Source organism: Pezoporus wallicus, unplaced genomic scaffold, assembly GCF_028554395.1.
Source record: "Pezoporus wallicus isolate ANWC-B61680 ecotype Strahan unplaced genomic scaffold, APGP_CSIRO_Pwel_v1 contig_3952, whole genome shotgun sequence".
Lineage (NCBI taxonomy): Eukaryota > Metazoa > Chordata > Aves > Psittaciformes > Psittacidae > Pezoporus > Pezoporus wallicus.
The window spans coordinates 10,231,421-10,251,645 of record NW_026635034.1 but is presented as its reverse complement, the minus strand read 5'-3'; the positions used below and the strand labels follow the sequence as shown (position 1 = coordinate 10,251,645).

The following is a 20,225-nucleotide window of genomic DNA, read 5'->3' as shown; positions in this document are numbered from 1 at the left end:
TGAGTTACAGGATTGATACAGAGGCAACAGAATTCTGATCACACAGCATAGGCCAAGTTCATCTTTGAAGTCATTGACAGTGGGATTTCTGCTAGCAATAATTAAGGTTATATGTGGGAAAATTGCCCTTGAGATAAAGTTTAACCAGATGAGAGAGCTGACACTAGATGTGTGGGTTGCTGAGCCTGTGGCATCTAGATTGCCTTCTGTGGGCTCAGTGCGTGTAGTGACAGCAGCAGTTTTACGTTTGCATGATTATCTGTAGTATGGAGCATCTTTGTCTTTCAGCCATACAAAACTGGGCTGGCAGCAGTGGGAAAGGTGATTTGGTTTTTCAGTTGTTAGCTCTGTTGTAGATTTCAGTAAGGTTGGCCAATTTTTCTGCTCGATAGTGAGTTTGTATTTAACCGGTTCTTGAAACCCTAACAGTGAGCAGTGTTTTGAACACATCCTCTCCTCTTTAACTTTTCTGTGTCTGTCTTTTTGTTCCATGTGGTGAAGGATTGTATGAGAATGACCCTTTCATTAGCAGAAGAGTAGACTAGTGTGTAGACCAGTGCCTCATGCGTTACAAACTGAGGCCATGTGTCTGTCTGCCAGTCTTTAAGCAGACAAATAGAAATTGTCTTGCATATAACTGAAGAGCTTGTTTTGTTTCAGTGGCATTCACTAGCTTTGGTGTATTGAGCTGTGTTGTCCTTCACCTTTGAAAGCTTGGGGGTGAGGTGGTCCATGGGCTTTGGGGACTTCCTTGCTTCATTGCCACACTTTTTTCTCTCTCTACAGGTGCCAAGGACCAGGCAGTTGGTGACGTCCCCAAGTCCTATGGGATCGTCTGATAGCAAGGTCCTGCCGCTCAACGTTCAGGTGGTCACTCAGCACATGCAATCAGTCAAGCAGCCACCAAAGACTCCCCAGAATGTTCCTGCCAGCCCAGTTGGTGACCGCTCTGCCCGGCATCGCTACCCGCAGATCTTACCGAAACCAGCAAACACCAGTGCTCTCACCATCCGCTCTCCCACAACGGTGCTCTTCACCAGTAGCCCAATCAAGACTGTTGTGCCAGCTCCACATGTGAATTCCTTAAATGTGGTAAAAATGACAGCAATATCTCTCGCCCCAAGCAGCAGTAGTGTGCCCGTCAAACAGACGCCTTCAGGTAGCAGTAATGCAGGCGCAGCAGAAGAAGGGAGGACTGGTCCACAGATCAAAAACGGATCTGTTGTTTCACTTCAGTCTCCAGGATCCAAGCCTAGCACTGTCGTAGCTGCACCTGCGGTCAAGGTCAAAATGGAACCTGAAGCATTGCTGGATGAGAACTTGGTACAGGGCCAAGAGAGCTCTGATGTGTCTAAATCCGTAAAGGCAACCCCTGACCTGCCTCCTGCTCAACTAATCAATTTTGAGGTTGCAACCTTGAAGGTTTCAGTTGATGATGTTGTGGATACAAAACCAGATAAGGGCTGTGATCAGGGAGCTGAAGAAGCAGGGACCAAATATAAAACACAGTCTGATGAGATCACACCAGTTTCTTCAGCAGGCAATAATCAAAGCACTATAAAGGTCTCAGTTGCCAGTCAGAACTTGTCCAGCACCAGCATTGGTTCACCTCCTACTGGTGAGTCTACGATTAAAGACAAAACATGCACTAAAAGTCCAAGAAAACGACAACCGTCTACACTTCAGGATTCCCAGGTACCACCTGTAAAGAAACCACTGGTGGAGCAGCTTTCAGCTGGTAATGCTGTGGAGAGTCAAAAAGCAAACAGTGTTAAGAAGTCTCCGAAGGCTGGATCATTAGCCAGCAGTGACAATACAGCAACACTTGCTCAAGTTCCCAGCAGCATACCTGTGAAGGTACCTGTACCTTCTGCTGCTGCAAACTTAACAACAGACTTTTCTTTGAGCACCAGTTTAAATACCAGTGATTCTGCTTTAGTACAGCAGCTTGCATCAGCATCATCTCCAGATATAAAAGTAAAATTGGAAGGAAACTTATTTATCATAGAAAATGATTCAAAATCTGATGGCAGCTTTAACCCAAATACGTGGCACCATATCACCAAAACCTCCGACTTTGCATCTGTGAATTGTGAACAGCAGCAAGACATCAGTGTTATGACCATTGCAGGGCACTCTGGCTCTAGTGACTTACAAGAATCGGCGTGGGAGCCAGTGGACTGTGAAGGAATGCAGCAGGATGTGTACAACCAGCAGTTACAGAGCCAGATTCAGGACTCCTCCTTGGGTCAAATACAAGCACAGCCTTCAAATCAGTTACCTCTGCAGTCGGAGCTGAAAGAATTCGAGCATACAGTCCCACAGTCAAACGACAACTTCTTTTCATTTGATGATGACCTTACCCAGGACAGCATTGTGGAAGAGCTGGTGCTCATGGAGGAGCAGATGTCCATGAATAATTCCCATCCTTACGGTGGCTGTCTGGGAATGGCGCTTCAGAGTCAGACGGCCGCTCAAGGAGCTCCTGTGTCATCTCATGCAAGCAGCACGCACTTCTACCATTCGATCCATAACAACAGCACTCCCATTCACACTCCTACCCCCACGCCAACCCCGACTCCCACCCCAACCCCGACTCCAACACCCACCTCCGAAATGATCGCTGGGTCTCAGAACATGTCCCGAGAGAGCCCCTGTTCGAGGCTGGCTCAGACGACTCCTGTAGACAGTGCTCTAGGAAGCAGCCGGCATACGCCCATCGGCACGCCGCATTCCAACTGCAGCAGCAGCGTTCCTCCAAGTCCTGTGGAATGCAGAAACCCGTTTGCATTTACTCCCATCAGCTCCAGCATGGCTTACCACGATGCCAGCATTATATCAAGTAGCCCTGTGAAGCCAATGCAGCGGCCTATGGCTACCCATCCTGACAAAACCAAGCTCGAGTGGATGAATAATGGCTACAGTGGCGTTAGCAACTCGTCGGTTGCAAACCACGGCATCCTTACGAGCTATCAGGAGCTGGTGGAAGATCGCTTCAGGAAACCTCACGCTTTTGCTGTTCCTGGCCAGTCATACCAGTCCCAGTCGCGCCACCACGATCCTCACTTTGGTCGGGTGACCCCCGTTTCCCCTGTGCAGCACCAGGCAGCTCCTGTCAGCAGCACCACCAAGCAAGAGGGCTTTGCTGTTCCTGCTCCTTTGGACAACAAAGGAACCGGTTCCTCTCTCAACAGCAGTCTGAGATGCCGGAGTGTGAGCCCCGCTGTCCATCGCCAGCGGAATCTCAGTGGAAGCACTGTTTACCCTGTTTCAAATATACCACGCTCTAACCTGACACCTTTTGGAAGTCCAGTGACTCCTGAAGTTCACAATGTATTTGCTAATATCCATGCAGACACGAGTGCCAATAACATAGCGCAAAGAAGCCAGTCAGTCCCTTTGACTGTGATGATGCAGACGGCCTTCCCATCTCTTCAGAAACAAACAAACACTAAAAAAATAACCAATGTGTTGTTAAACAAACTCGATTCTGATAGTGATGATGCAGTGAGAGGTTTGGGAATGAACAACATGCCCTCAAATTACACGGCCAGGATGAATCTCACTCAGATTTTAGAGACATCCGCCGCTTTCCCTAGTGCCAACCCGCAAAATATGATCAGTTCCAGCACTTCGGTTTATGAATTCCAAGCACCAAATTACCTCACAAAAAACAGCAGCACCGATCAGATCAGTTTTTCTTCCGGAGATAACCAAGCACAATCAGACATCGGAGAGCAGCAGTTAGATTTTAGCAGCGCTGTAAAAGACATTTTAGGGGAGGACAGTCTGCCAACAAACCAGCAGCTGGTGAATCAGGTGGCATCAGATCTCAATAACGTTGCATCTGTCTTTTCCAGCGACATCAGGTTGTCTTCCGAGCTCTCAGGCAGCATTAACGATCTGAATACTTTAGACACAAATCTACTGTTTGATCCAGGTCGTCAGCAGGGACAAGACGATGATGCTACACTGGAGGAATTAAAAAATGACCCCTTGTTTCAACAAATCTGCAATGAATCCATTAACTCAATGACTGCATCAGGTTTTGAGTGGATGGAGAGCAAGGATCACCCTGCTGTTGAAATGTTGGGTTAATCTTGTTTTATAATATGTATGTAGCACACTGTATCTAAGAGACAGACGTATTGTATTTGTCTTAATGGAAGTGCCTCCCGCAGCAGAAACACTTGCTATGTATTGTGGCATTTTTAAACAAGTTTGCTGTACCTGTTGCTCATTCTTCAGCAGGGAAAAGGCAGTCTTACCAATTTTAAACCAATCTGAAGGTGTCAAGGAGCCAGTGTTAAAATTGGAGTTTTATAGTGTTTCCCATTCAACATTTCTTACTGTAGCAAATAAAGAAGTGGTTGATGGCCAGCCAGCAGTGGCAGCTGTGGTTGAGGCTTTGGGAAGGTTGGAAGTCAGTAGGCTTGCCAGACTTTGCGTTGCTTCTTACGTCTTAGTAAATGATCCTTACTGACCATTGTCTTTCAGGTTTGAAATGCAGCGTGCCTGCAGATAGGTAGGTGCGGGGGGGGTTACAAGTGGGCCAGGTGACTGACATGCAGGTGCCTGATCATTGTGTAGCTGTCTTGAGCACTGCTCAGTGGTGAACTGTGGGCAATCTCTGTAGCATTCCGGTGCCATTGGCATCGCTGGTAAAACACAGAGATAGGAAAAACTGACAGGAACGATCAAGGAAAAAGAAAGATGCACTAAATTTTTTATTTAAGAGAAATAAATCTATGTAGTTATTTTATCCATTAATATTCATGGCATACTTGATATTTTAGTTCTCGCTTCAGTGTTTTTATATTAGGTAAAATTCATGAGAAAAGATTTTGAGCACCGAGATTTAATCTAGGTATAACACCCTATTTTAAAGCGGTAGGTACTGTTTAATTATTTATCAATGCTAGAGAAGGAACGTGATACTTTCCCTCCTTTTTTAAAGAAGAAGAGCTGCTGGAGCTCATTAAAATACTATTTTTAAAGATGCGTTTGTTAAGTTTGCTCTTTCCTAACCTAGTGGAGGCTGTAGGGAGCTGGTCTTTTCTCTGTGTTTCGGTAGGTTGAGCCTTTCTGCTTTTCTTGCTCTTTTTTTTTTAAAACAAAATATTATTAAAATATTAGAAAATGTGGTTGATCTAAAACTATTTCATACAGAGCCATAATACTGCCAGGCACTTTACAGACACACAGTAAGAAGTGATCTTGCTTTTAGAAGTACTTACTGGTTTGGGAGCCTGAGTTCCATTTTCATCAATGATTTGACAGGACTGGTGGATCTGATTTTTGTTTGGAGGTTGGTTGTTTACAGGTCCTTCCCTGACCCTCTGGAAAATGAGTTTTGGGCTTCTGATGGACTAGTTCACCTGAACCAAACAAAAGACCTTTTGTTTTTTCAGCATGGCATGGGTCTCTGTAATGGTCAAAAGAGACAGGTACTTAACTGGCCATGGCCCTGATGCTAAAAGGAGCACTTGCAGAGGCAAGCTTTCACAAAAGAGATGGTGCTCTTAAGGGATGCTATGCCTTGAGATTAGAATAAAATTGTTTTTGTCTCCTGTGAGCTAACACGTTAAACAGAAAGCAGAGCAGAAACATTTTCCTCTTTTGCATCACTTGTTTGAATAAGTGATCTTGGATTTATGAAGGGGGAGGCACTGTGAGCCCCCCTGGATTTATTTAAGGGGAAGATGCTCAGATTTTTCAGGTGATCGGTGTTTTTTTAAGTGTCCTGGTGGTTTTCTGTTTCTTTTTGCTGATGACTTGAGTACCTGGTCCATTTTTTGGCGGTGCTGATTCAACTTGTGCAGCTGCACTGGCTCTTGAGGTGCTGGTGTACCATGGCTTCTCTTGCTCTTGCCTCAATTCATCACCAGTCTATGGCCTCTTCTGCAGGGACAAACAGTTGTGCCAAGCTGTAGCACCTTATGGGGCCTGATTTCACTGTGCTTGCATCTCAAGTTTTGCCGCTTTGTCAAGAACAAACTTGGAGAGTTCAGTTCTCTCCTTGAAGCATGTGGATGTGCGATAGTGTGGTTTGATTTGTTTAAGACCAAGTTTTAACTTCTATTAAGGAAATGCGGCAGAGACTAAAACCTGCATGGTACCCTTCTGCTTGTTACCTTGCCAGGTGTCTGCCAGGAAGGCTTGAACCATTTTTCTTGGAGACTGAAGTTGCTGGGCTTGTGTTCTGGACCTGCCCATGGCCTTTTGCCAGAGATGTGCTGAACATCCTCTTACCTTTGCTTTGTTTGGGTTGTTTTCCCTGACCCTGTGGGAAGTGCCAGCACTACTGTGAATAGGCAAACCTACCTTCCGATGGAGAGCGGCGCGAGAGGCCGGGAGTGCCGGCGCTGCAGCAACCCGTGTGTCTGCATGAGCTGCTGGGCTGGTCTCGCCTCCGGGTCGCTGACACCGAGACTGAGGTGGGCTTGGGGGGCACCGGTTTTTGCCTAGCTCTGCTGTAGTGTTTTAAGAGCCTTTCTCAGAGCAGCAAGAGCAGACTTAAAGCTGATGCGGTCAAATTATGCAGCCTTCACCAAAGGTTTTTAAAAGTGCGTTTGAAATTATTGTTAAGTATAAGCATTACATTGGGCCTAACGTGATTTAATTAGAGGAAATACTCTATAATCAGTGGATTTGAAGCAAATATATCTTTAATTTAAGAAATGTTCAATTTGAACAAGGACTGTTTCAAGTAAAATCCAAGGCACAGCTTTGTACATCGGTGTGTATTATTTTAGAGGTGTTTGTGTTGGTGTTACAATTGATAATGTTAGGTCCCTGTACTTAGTGCTAGTTAGTTCTTTACAATACATTGAGACAGAGCACTACTGCACACCAAAGTATGCAATACCCAAAGGAAAAATCTGTGATTCTAACAAATGGAAGCCTGTCTTGTCAGATACTCCAAAACTAAGAATTTGAGACAGTTCTGACCCCTTGTTTACATTATTGGCTTCCTACTAACATGAGAAATGAATTATTTTGATAGCAGGTTTTGTTAAAGTATAAAAAACCTAGTGAATTTGTACCCTGTGTACAGTATTGCAGCAAACACTTTAAATTGGGTTGGTTGGTTAGTCCAGCAAACTTTCTGGGTTCATATATTGCACTAAAACTCTGTTGAACCTGTGGCAGGCACATTCCTTAGGATAAATGCAACAAATACGGCCCACAGATTAAAGTGAAAAAAAAAAAAAAGGCAAAACAGAAAAAAAAGTTTTTAATGTGTTTCATTATTAAAAGGCAAAATGTCATTAAAAGTGACAGGTGAAATTGTCTTATGTAGCAATGTGCATTGATCTCAATGAGATATTTCTATTATTCTCTTACATGAGAATATTACAGCAGGAAGAATTAAGTTTAGTTTGCTTCACCATGTTAATACATGATCACAAAACGTGCATGAGTGTTAATGACTTAATCTTGTACAGTACTAGATATATTCCTGTAACCACTTTTATTTTTGTTATTCTTTTGCTGTATTGAACTGGTTCAGTGTTAACCAGGTGAGCATAGTTATTCACAAGTTATTTACTTTTTTATGTTAACTAATTCAGCTTAGTTCTTGTTGAATATGTTCCTTTCTTGGATTATTTTTTATTGTTCTGGTGTTGAAAAAACATTTTTGCATCATTTTATCATGATAAGAATTCATGAAGTAAATAATTTGCAAATAATTGCAATAAGCACTGACTTCTGAACTGAAAAGAAGGAAAGCGTTTCTTGTGCAGTGCATCTGAGGTTCATATAATAGTCTTGTACTATACTGTGCTTTATTTACTGCACCGTAAGGAAACTAAAATCCCTGTTCCACGTTTTCATTTAGTGCAGGAAATCCAATTTCTCCCCTCTTCCTCAGTGTTTTATTGTCTGTTGTACTGCTGAAACTACAGTAGTTGAATATTGCAGTAGCATTTCAGTTATTTTTTTTATTGAAAGTGCTCAAAAATTGTTTTTTAAATGTTTTCAAAAACAATAAAAACATTTTATATTAAAATGACTTCTGGAGTTTTTTCTTTACATGGAAAACGTGCATTAAGGTTGCCCTAAAATACATGGCTTTGTAGTTTGTGTTGAAGATGGATCATAGCTGCCCAGTTGTACTGACTTAAACTGCAGTTGCTGAGCCCGGTTGTACACTTAAAGCTGAACACGAAGGTGAATCTTCCTAGCTGGGGTGCTGCTGTCAGTCTGTGCTCTCAGAGTAATCTGTTAAGAGTTGGTGCTAATGGGTTTCTGACCAATTACTTCATATTCCTTTTCTGTAGGTAGCCCTTTTAAGTGGTAAGTGCCTGTGTGGTGATACCGTGACACTTGAGGGATAAAAAGCTGCAGCTTACAGCTGAACCTGAACTGACAGATTTGCCATCAAACATTAAAATAGCATTTTGGTGCAGGCTGTGCTTCAGAGCATGGTGGTGAAAGTTGTGCAGGTCAGAACTGCCATCTCGTGCACCTCTGTGCTGCAGACAGCCTGGTGGCTGCTGGTCAGAGTGTCCATTTCATGTCTGGGTGGTGGCTGCTGCTGTGGTACAGCCATCCACAGTGGTGCTGCATGGCTGGGTTTGCTTTTCAGTTCTAGTAAAGCACTCTTACAAGATAGTATTACAGTGCAGCTTGACTTGCTGCCATAAAGGGGAACATACACTGTTCTGGTCTATGGAGTCCTTTGTTTGGGTTGTAGAATCATACATAAACCCAGCAGTGTTCCCAGCTATGTGACCACAATGGAAATGGAAATTGGCTGTGCGAAAATAAGGGTGAGGATAAATATTCAGGTTTTCATGCCAAAAAGATAGCCCTGGTTGTTAACAGACTCCATCCTCAACTCCAGAGTGCTGAGATGAGCTGGCAGGTGGCAAGATTTGATGGTGGCACAAAATCACTTGGATTTGTCAAGAAAGAAAAAGAATCATCAGGGAGACATAAAGGAGTCAACATGAATGAAAGAGCATCCAAAAGATCATTTTTAACATGAGATTGGAGGGAATGCAATTAATGTGTCTTGTTGGATCCTAAATTAACATGCTCTAAAAGGAGTTCTCGGTGAACAATTCATGGACACGCTTTCTCTATGTTCCGCAGTCATAAAAAACCACTAAGATTGCTAAGGAATGAGATGCAATGTAATGCAGGAGATATAAAAGGCTATTTTAGAAATTGGTAGTTCATCTGAGGTAATAATGTGTTTTAATCAGAACATCTCAGCTGCAGACCAGAAAGATTTGCTTTTAATAAAAAGGGTCATAAGAGCAAGCAAATCTGTAGCTGTGAATGGAAATGGCCCAACAGCAAAGACTTACTTAGGAAGGTGGAAACATCAGAACTAAACACAAAATCAAAATTACCTTGAAATGTTGAAGTCAGGAGCTTTCAAAATGAGTACATGTTGATATGTTTAATGAAGACCTCCAGAGTAAAATCTGAACAACCGCTTAGAGGTATTTTTACATCTCCAGAAATACAAATCTGTGTGTGTGAATGCAGCTGGTATTCTGGAAAACAGAATTCTTCCTCTAGGGTCTTAAGGACTGGTTCGTGTAGTCTTCACAGTGTCTGTGGCACTTGATGCCACCGTCTTCTCCAGACAAAGATGCCCTGCATTATGAGGTGGTCACAGAATAAATTGCTGCTGTGAATGCTGCTCTCCTAGAACTAGGAGGTAGGAGGAGCTCAGCCTGAACTCGGTGCTCAGCTCAGAGCCTGGGGTGAGGTATTGCCTAGTTGACCTCAGGAGCTTCCTGAGAACCTCACTTTGTCAGCATGTGTATTAACGCAGGAGGGTTGAGTAAACCCAGCTGGATCTGATTGTGCAGCATGGCTGCTCTCACTCTGGTAAAGTTAAAGCATAATATTTGATGATCGTCACATTCATTAGCAAACTTTAATTATCTGGGCTGCCTCTGTTGTGTAAGTCAGAGATAACCAGTCTTGCTGCCTTCATCCCCCTCTTACAAATGGCAAGTGTTAAGACTGGATAAGGAGAGAAAGCACGAGAAAAATATACTCTGGAAGACAACTCCAAACTTAAGAGATGAGCAGTGACCTTACTGTACACTTTAGGTGTTCCTGAGAAATGTATGTAAGGGAGTGCAATAAAACCTAGAAACTTAGCATTCCTAATAGTTACCTGTATTCACCCAGACCAGAAGAGCATTACACATTGAGGAGTTAGTGATCTACCTAACAGTTAACAATTAACCTAAATATGCCCAGGCCTGTGCTGCCTGCAGGGTAAACTTGGCCAGGTGACCACAGGAGAGGAGCCTGCAGGCAGCTCCCACCAGTGCTGGTGATTGCACCATCTGTGTGTCCTTGCCTTGGAAAGTCAGCGAGATGTTCTCATGTGAACATCCCTTCTGCCTGACAGAAGAAATAGTAAACAGAGCTGTTTGCTTGTAAGAAAATCCTAGAGTAGCTCAAGTGACCCAAATGGGGTGACCCTTCCACAGGAAAGATCTGCATGTGGATCAGAGGCCTGTTCAGTGCTGCATAGCTCAGGGATCTGAAGGCATTTAAGACTAATTTATACTGCCCTCTCTGTGCTTACAGTGCTCAGTCTAGCACAAATGGCATTTTAAGCAATACTTCACAGAATCTAAGTGCCTTTGTTACTGTTATCATAAGAAACCAGCACCTCCTAGAGCATAATTAACATTACCTAATGAAATTGCACATGTTCTAGTCTCTTTTGCTTTTCCTGCTCAACTTGTTAAAAATACGAAACGGGTTAAAATATAAACTAAGCAATCACGACAAAAGCGAACTGAGGACATGGAGATACTCATTTAGAAAACACACAGTGCTAAAACGGCAGCAGTTTCATTCTGCAGATTGCAGTGTTTAAATATCCAAAATGAAAGACTACCTTGATATAATGTGGAATATATAAACAAGTGATTATAGTTCCTGATAGGTCACAATGTTTCTGCTATCTGATTTGAATCCGTAGGAGATGCCCTGCTAGTGATGTAAATACTCAGATGTGTTGCCTTGGAACATTTGCATGCCTATTCTCCTATGGCTTTGTCGTGGCTCCTCCTGAGTCTGTTCTTCCTGGGCCTGCCTACCCGTTTTCTATATCTGGTAATGCCTCAGCTCTGAAATCATCAAAAAGGTCCATTTTTATCCCTGTGGCTCATCTTTCCTCTGTTGTCAGCTTCCTTTTTACATAAACTGCTTTTATGTGGATCATAGGTTGTGTATCATTGGAACTTTGCCTATTCATACTTCCTAATTAGATGATGCCTATTAGAATAAAATTTTGAGTGGATCTCAAGCTGCTGTTTCAAATACCGTGAGCCTTCATGTCTCTTAAAGGCAGGAAAAAAGATGTGTAGGAAACTGAAAATAGATTTCCATGTATTCAGGAGCTGATAGCCTGGTATCCAGTTACTAGCTTGTTGTTAGTGTTTTTTTGTGAAGACTAAATTGAACAAGGTCTTACCTGGCAGCTGCTGGAGCTGAGTCCATTTGTAGCCTCAGGTTTTCTGAGTGCTCTGTAGAGGAGGGTGGCTAATAGGAATCAAAAGAAGTGGCCCCTGTAGCCTTGCTTGGGTAGCTGACCTATCCATCAGTAAAAAACTGTGCTGCTCAGCTCGCTTATGTTAGAGAGCTATTGGGCTCTCTCTTCTCAAATACCAATCTCTGGTTTTCAGTATGGATGGGAAAACACAGCTACATAATTATAAACTAACTGATTAGGACTCATTCATCTCCTTTCTCTGTCAAAAATACCCAAGTGTTCAATTTGCCTGCATCATATCAGTACTTCAAAAGGACACTTGTTCCAAGGACTCTGATAATCATTTCCCAGAGAGATCAAGCCCAATTCCTCCTTGCTCTGAGACAAGAACAGGCATTTTGAAATGCGGTGTTTAAAAAGTGATGTATAAGCAATGATTATTTCTGACTGGAACAAAATGCTCCTTGATTCTATTTCAAATTGCTTTGAAAAATCAGAATGATCTCTCCTGCTATGTATGGATGGATGAGAGGGGAGACGAAGTGCCTGTGTCCAAAAGGCACCGCTTTAGGTTCTTGTGCCAGTGGCATAACTAAACTTTGCTCTGCCAAGGAGTACTTGTGGAAAGCGTATCTAATGCTAGGACTTAAAATGGCTGTCTCTGCAAGAGCAAAATGACTTCACTCATCAGGTGTGTGACTTCAGTGCTTACAAATAAGGAATTGCTGAAGCCCTGTTTAAGCTGCACATAACCTTAGAATTATTTTACTGCTTTAGGAATTATCTGAAGTTGCTTTTTTTTTAAGTAAATAACATCCGTAAAAGGTAGCTATATAATTCAGGTGGATATTTGCATCTCCTTTTGGCAGAGGTAACAGTCCTCTCACTAATAGGTATGCTTTTACAGCATGCACAAAGCCCTACATCTTTATCAGTCCAATCATCCTGGTTTTAGAAGTACTTTCTTATGGGATTAGTTTATATGCCAGCCAGACCTGAAGATGTGTGTACACTTCTTGGATGGTGTGCTATCGTGTCGACTTTGCCTTATTAGTAAGTAATTCCCAGCGACAACACTTTAAAGTTCATTGGAAGCCAATCAGTGGTCCAAGGACAACACATTAAAAGTCTGTACTTTGAACACTAAAAAGCTCTCAGAAGTAATTAAAACAAACTTATAACAGCAATTATTTACTATTCCGTTTTCCTAATACAATAAGGGAGAAACAGTATGAGCAGGAGCATCTTGTGTGAGAATAAGCACAAAGATGGAAGTGCATTGAGTCCTGTTCAGTCATGTCCCGAATCAGAACAGTAGCTTCCTCTGGGTTTAGCGATGGAGAATGATAATCTCAAGGTATTTAGAGGAGAAAAGCCCAAATACATCATCCCTGGGAGGATCTTGCTTCTGTAACATTGTGATGGGTTTGAGTTGTTAGCAGAAGTATCCACAATGACTCTATTAACCATGGGATCACTGGTGGTGAATTAAGCTGGGAACAGCATGACAGCAGTTGACTGGAGCTCAGCACCTTCGGGTTCCTGTTCTGGCAGCTCTCCTCCCCTTCATGCTGAAAATAGGGAGAGAAAGATGACATCTGAGTGGTGGTGATTCAGACAAGTGTTTACCACTTCATTCAAATGCATATGCACAAAATGAGTGTGACTTTCCACCTCCACCACAGTTGCTCTTCTTACAATTCAGGTTTGCTCATCAGGGCAGAGAGATTTCAAAAACAATTGCTTGTAAACTGTTATCCTAGTCACAGAAATTAGGAAAAACATTTATTACATCTTCCCCTTCTCACAGCCTCCCCCTGTGAGAGCTGGAGGTTTCAGCAGCTTGCCTGGGGGACAGGAATCTCTGTGGGGGGAGCGGAGGGAGCTGATGTTAGTGCCTTGGGAGCACAGACCCACACTTCGAGAGCAGTGTTACATTTTGTCTGGTGGCTGCCCTGGAAAAGATCTACTCAAGGGGAGAATTTCTGTTTCACCTCAGGTCTGTCCCTAGGCAATGGTCACGCCTTGACAGTCAACGCAGGGACACGGAAGGCTGCAGGATTTCAGACAGCTGATGGCAGTACCTTGGCACCAGGTACCACAGAAAGCAACACGTGTCCAGACAGAAGATATGCTGCTTTTAAGGGAACGGAGAAAAGTTGAGGAAAACAGAACCAGTGACTATGGAGAACTGAGAATGAAAAGGTGCAGTAACGGGCTGGCAAAAACCTGAGCATGAGCTGACTGCAGTTTAGTTGCAGTGCAATGCAGAGCCAACAGTCAGTCTGGGCTTTAGTCTTTAGTTTTACCAGAATAAAGCTCTTGCTTATGAAATTTGAATTTTATCTTTCTATCAGTTTTGCATCTTATTATGTTGGTGTTTGAAATCCAGTACTAAGAGCCAGGATCTAGCACGTATTTGCACGTAACTGTAGAGCCAAATCTTGGGCTCTTAACTATATCTCTGGCATGAGTCTCATCAGTGAGTCATTGCCGTGGTAGAGAAATTGAGATTAGTAGACTATCGATAGGTATTTACTTCTCTTAGTCATACCAATGACTCACTAGCAATATAATTCTTTTCTATTAATTCCCTCTTGCATGTAGCTTACCATTTACCTATGATTTACCACTGTGATGTTGTGAGTGGTTCATCATAACATTTTCTACATGACTCTGTAGAACGAAAGACAATAGGGCAGAAATCTGTTTGTGTCATTTGCATCCAGATTTTTTTTGTTTAATTTCTGATTCCTTTGGTTTAAATGTATCCAATTTGATTTAAAATCCTCTGTAGCCAAAGTTTATCCTGTATTTAAAAGATAAATCATACTTTGATGTCACTTGACGTCCTAGCTTTTGTAATTTAGCCATTATTATAGTTAACATGCATTCTTAAAATAAAGATTATTTTATTATGATAACCCTTTGGATTTCTGAAATAAGTCTCCTTTCCCTACATGACTTCCTCCTTTAAGAACTCTGCTCTATTTTTTCAAAGCCGTTCAATATTATAATATATGGATTCTCTTCAGCTTATAAAAGCTTTTGTGCTAAAGAAAGATGCAAACCAAGTATTGTAAATATATATAAAATTCCAACCACAAATGGAGTCAATCAGGCTACACACCATGAGCTAAGAGATGGAAAATATTTTTAAGGTTTGTAATTTTTTGATCTTTCATGGGACTGAGGGTTAATTTAGATGACAGGAGAAGTCAAGCTTCTTCATTACCAGATGAGAACTCACTATTGGGATGGAGTAATGAGATAAAACATTAATATGTTTTTAATGGTCTTAATATACAGTTAAAGTGTTCCAATGCACTCAAGATGATCCAAATGCAGGTTATTCTTTGCAACTGAGAATCAATTATTTGCAGAAAGAGGAAGAGCTCTCAGAAGAGCTCTCTTCCACTATTAGTTTGTAATTGCGTAAGACCATGAAATATTAAATGCTGGAGATATACATCTTACATAATAACTGAATGGTTGTTAACAATAAACTGTGGTTTATTTTCCCCTGTTTTTAAGTAAAAGAATAATTTAAAATCCTTCTGTTTTGAGTGAACTGCTAGGTATCTTCCTGGAATATTGAAGATAACTTGATCCCACTGAAAATGCACGTAGACCTTATCTTAGCATACAGATGCCTCTGGGTAACAAACCCAGAAACACAAGCCTTGTTGATAACAGGTCATCTACTTATGGATCTGGGATTTGACTGTGTTGTAACTCTTGGCCAATCAGTGGTCTTCCCACACAAAAAATGAATCAGTGCTGTGTTACACTCTGCTACTTAAAAAATGTGATTGATAGAAGAAATTGAGTGTGCTCATGCCCCTTCAAATTTTAAATTTCAAAAGGGCATTATTTCAAAGTTACTGAAATGGCATGTGCCTCAGAATGTAATCTTTGAGGTTTGATGTCTTACAAAACAGCCCATTAAGTAATGCGCTAACAAAATATTCACAAACAAGACCTTTGTTAAACAGGACTTCAAGATGCTTGAGAGTGCTTCTTCTCACAGCCTTCTAGTGTACTGAAAAGCTGACGCTGAAAATGCAGAAAAACAGGCGAGCAGAGTTCAGGCAAGTGACAGTAATGTTGGAGTGGGAGACTTGTAGGGAGAAATAAACCAGTATTTTTCATTAGACTAACCAAAACAACTTAAAAGAAACCCAAACAAAACCACAACAACCATAATAAACAAATAACCCCCCAAAACAAAAAACAATTCCCCTCCCAGCAAAAAACCCTAAGCTTTTTGGGTTCTGATGTTTTGTCAGACATGCTTGCTTTGTACACGCTAGAAGAGTGTAAGAGGCAGCACTGCAAACCCAGGCATTCATGCTTAATGGCCAGAAACCCACATGCTTTTTCTAGCAAGCTGGAAGAACAATTTACTAATCAACATTAGTCTCAATCCCAGAAATAAGTGCTTCACAAAGTAACTGGACCTGCAAATCATGCCTGCTGTAACTTAGGTCTTCTTGGCTTGGCTGTCACCCAGGAGCCTTCCCACTTACACTGGGATAAGCCTCTAAAGTTGTGCTGAGAGTGTTGTTAGGCAAGGCTGAAGGAAGAGAGCTCGAGAGAAATACTGGGTATCGAGAGGCTTGATCCAGAAAGAGGATGGGGTTGTTTCTTTTGAATTACCCCAAAGCTTATGTGGATGTTTTTTATCAGTTCGTCTGATAAAAGACATCATTTCCCCATGTTTCTACAATCTCATATTCACCAACAGTCATGACTACGAAGACATTTGCCTGGATGCCGCTTTGTCTGTTTCTCAGACACTCGGTCTTTCATAGGTAATAATACCCTACAGTGATTTTGCAACATGCACAGACTGATGTTGCTGTTGAGATTGCCTTTCCCCAGAACATCCTGTTAGCCCTGGGAGTAGAGCCCACGTGTGTGTGGTAACGGGCACAGGCCTGCCTGAGCCCCGCTGTGGAGGTATTAGTTACCTGGTGTTTTGTGACCTGCTTGGGGCACAGTCCAAAGAGCTGAGTCTGGGTCTGTGTTTGCTTTGGAAAGGGCAGAGTTTCTCACTGGATGAGGAGAGCAGTAGGCCACCCAGGTCGTGGGGGGCTAGGTGCGATGAGCTGAAGGATGACAAAAGACAAGAGTTCCCTGACAGCACGGGCGCTGCTACGTTTGTTGGTTGCTAGTGGCACACACGATTTGCCACATGCTCGTCCTAAGATGAAGGTACTTTCTGTCCTTGCAGACTGTGCAGTGCCTGAAGGAGTTTGGCTCTGGCTTGTACTAAGGCTTATGTCTACAAAGCTCGGCCTAAACCAGTGCTTTACTGGTAATTTTTTAGCACAGCTCTTCCTGTTGTCCTCTGGGAGGGACTCCTGAGCGATTCCCGGGCAGCTGGCGAAGGTGGTGTGAATTCACGCCATCTACACCACTGCCATGGAATGAGGGCCAGTTGCTGCACCGCTTGGAAGCTCGAGCTGCGAGAGGAGAGCAGATTTTTCTTTAGGGAAAACAGGCAGTCTTTACAAAGCTGTTGCTTCGGTTTCAGACAAGGCTCTTAGCGTTTATCTTTTCCTGTCCTCCGGCGTTCTCCCTGCTGGGGTGTTATGTCAGGTCAGCTCCTTGCACAGCAAGGATTTCCTTCCTCCTCCCGTACCCTGCCAGGCAGCACTACCTTGTCCTGGCCGGCAAGGTCCTTCCTGCGCGCTGACAACGGTTACCTTCTCCCCTCAGTTTCCCCGAACGCTCGCAATTCCAGAGGGTTCCCTGGCAGCCTGCGCCCGGCCCGCAGAGATGCGGGAAAACCCCGACAGATCAAACCTCACGGAAGACGTTCTTTAAACCGAGCTCCCGCACGCCACTGCCCACCTGAGGCGCTCCGCCGCGCACCCGAGCCCCAGGGCCGGGCTCCCTCAGCAGCGGCAGAGCTGAGGGCGGTTGCCCGCGCCGCGCGTGTCTCCGGGCGGGGCGCGCTTCTCCGGTTGAGGTGCTCGGGCTGCCCGGAGAGGAGGTGAGGCCTGCGGCCGCCGGACCGCCGCGCTGCCCCTCCGCCGAGCGCGGGCGGCGCCTGCCCTGCAGGGCCGGGGCGGGTCTCCCCTCAGGGCGGGGGTTTCCTGCGGGCCCGCCGCTGCCTGGCGTGGCGGCGGGATGGGGGAGCGGGGCTGAGGTTCGGCCTCAAGTGAGGCGTGAGGTGTGAGGTGTAGCGGGGGGCCTCGGTGGGCGCGCCCGGGAGCATGGCAGCGCGGGGCCGGCGCTCCGTGCCCGTTCCTCTCGGCCCCCTCCGGCTGCCGGGCGGTCAGGCGGCTGCCGTGTCCCTAGCAGCGGCATTCCTGTCTGCGGGCTGCTGTTTGAGCTGTGCGAGCCTCCCGCTATGGGCGGAGAAGTTCGCGAGCGTTGGGCAACTTCCCCGTGACGGTGCTGGACGGGTGCAGCGGGGCCGCGTCTGCCCCGCTTCTTGCCCCGCTCCCTGCCCCGGTGCTGAAGAATAAAGTCTTTGTTTCGGGCTGTATTTGAACCACTGAAGCGGGGCGCGGGTTGAAACTGTACAAAAGATGGTTTGGGGCCTGAGCGATGGCGCTTTGCTGTGCGTTGCCATGAGCGGGAGTGTGAGATCTGGTGTGCGGTTCAGCGGGCTTTGCAGTGAACTCGTGGGTAACTGAAGGTGGTTTCTGCAGCCACTTCTGTCTTGAGGTCCTGGCTCCTGAGCACGTGGATCTTTGGAAGGTGGCTGGCACTGATGTACCAGTTACTGTGCTTAATGGTAGACGGGTGGGGTGAGCTTTGGCATGGTCACTGTGGCTTGTGCATAGGGCAGAATATTGATGGAATAGTTAACTTCATCAAGAAGAAAGGTCACGTTGTTTTTTTAATTGCTGGTACAGGAAGACTTAAAAGCTCTGCCCATCCAAAAGCTGTTTGGTGACCTGTGTGAAATGTCAGTAATGTCTTTTTGTCAACAGGATATTTCACCAAGGTGGTCTTTGGTCAGCTCTGTGTGTCCAGGCAGTGATGATCTCTGTGTCAATGCACACTTGTTTTCCTTAGCAGGAATGAACTTGATTAAAACTTTGAAATATTATTCCTAGTCTGTATTAGCATGTCTCTTTCTCAAGTTCTGCTTTACTTCTGGAAAACTAACTATAAGGCTCTCAAGTTGTGGGTTTTGGTTTTTGTGTTTTTTTTCATCTTAATATTTGAATTGCATAGGAGTTCTAATAGAAAATGAAGCCAGCATGCTGCAAGGGTTGCATAGCACTTCTCATTGCAAGATCCTGTTTTCAGTTGCTAGTAACTTTTTGAGGCTATCTAGTTGGACTAAAACATTCTGTGCCTCAGGCTTTCTTTTAATGTTATTAAACTTTGGTCAGTTTAGTTGTTTCAGTATTTTGAAATCTGGTCAGAATTGGATAGTTCTGATCTTCCCTCCATCCTTTTCAACATGAACACATTCCTCTGGAACAGCTGGGGGAAGAGAGAGAAAGTTTGAATATGTAACAAATCATCAGATCCAACTTCTTCCATAATTCAAAAGCTTAGCCAAACTTTTTCAAGTTACAGATGTGAAAAGTACGGCTTCTTTATGATCAGCCTCTGATACTTGGTGCTTATTGGTTCACATATAAAGGACGCTGTTTTCTTCATTGTTTTCACATGTTATTCTGCATGCACAAGTGACAAAACGAATGAATTTAGGGTTACAGGAAAACTGCTGCAAGCTGCTTTGCCGAGAGTGCTATAATGGCAACTAGGGTTGTGCCTCTCTAGATTGTATTTTTTTGTTTTCTCAGAGTTTAAATCTGGAAGGTTGCATACACAATTCACCACAAAACCACAGAGTCAGAAACCCAAATCATATTGAAAGTAGCATCAAGGAGTTCTCTATAAAAACCTCCCCCATCCGTTTTGCAAGCTTTTCAGAGTTTGTCTTCACAGTGCTGCTTCCCCGGGGCTGCTCTGCAATCCATTCTGCAAGATGGATTTGCTTGGGGTATGGATTAAAATTGTCTGGTAAAAAGGAAATGGTGTTATCTGCAAAACGTCTTGATTTGTTGTAGCTATTGCATATAATTGTATGGTTAACATAGTAATTGTAAATAACAAAAGAAGGTGAAAAGTTGGTCTAATTGTTGAGGCAGTTGAATGCAGTGTTAGAATGTGTATTTGTCCTTAATTTATCTGGTTCATGTTTTCTTCTGTAAAATGGATAGAGTATCATGCTGTCATCCATAGGACTTCTTATGACTTACTTGGATATTGAAATAATAAGCACTAGAAGAGTCAATGGGGAAAACTAATAATTCTGTATCCAGAGCAGGGTCTATTGTTGCATACTCGGATACATTTACCTTTGAAAGTAGTTGCAAGTGTTGGTTCAGATCCGCAGGAGCGGACTAACACAATTGCTGCTGTTTTTCTTTGTCATAGCAGTGGTAACTATGCTGGTGCTCCTAAACATGCTTGTTGAGGTGGGTTGTCCATTACTACAGTTTTTTTGGCTGTTGGGCTTTGGAATGGCTTTTATTAAAATGATGCTGCTTGTTGATACTCGTCTACTTCATAGCCAATTTAATGTAAGTATTTGTGTCAGTGTTCTTACAGTCCCAGCCTGACTTTGGGACTTTCTTTTTTTGCATATATATTGCCTAAATAGCATTATAAGGTCACTGGCTTTTTTATCTGTCATGTCTATGATGTTTGATCTGTTTCAAACTAGTAATGGGAACTTCTTACAGGCAAAAATACACTTTTGACT

The 20,225-nt window shown here is 43.5% G+C and overlaps 2 protein-coding genes across 4 annotated transcripts in view; both read left to right on the top strand.

The window, feature by feature from the left end:
* RFX7 (regulatory factor X7) overlaps nt 1-4,279 on the top strand; it is a 53,231-nt gene extending 48,952 nt beyond the window's left edge. For all 3 annotated transcript variants that reach the window (XM_057398113.1, XM_057398104.1, XM_057398122.1), the window contains one exon: nt 787-4,279. In XM_057398113.1, coding sequence (XP_057254096.1) covers nt 787-4,098 — 3,312 coding nt within the window. In that variant the 3' untranslated portion in view covers nt 4,099-4,279. The remainder of the gene's footprint in view (nt 1-786) is intronic.
* Nucleotides 4,280-17,426: 13,147 nt separating this feature from the next.
* NEDD4 (NEDD4 E3 ubiquitin protein ligase) overlaps nt 17,427-20,225 on the top strand; it is a 58,383-nt gene continuing 55,584 nt past the window's right edge. Inside the window, exon 1 of the mRNA XM_057398091.1 lies at nt 17,427-17,483. The gene's annotated coding sequence lies outside the window, so the exon portion shown is untranslated. The remainder of the gene's footprint in view (nt 17,484-20,225) is intronic.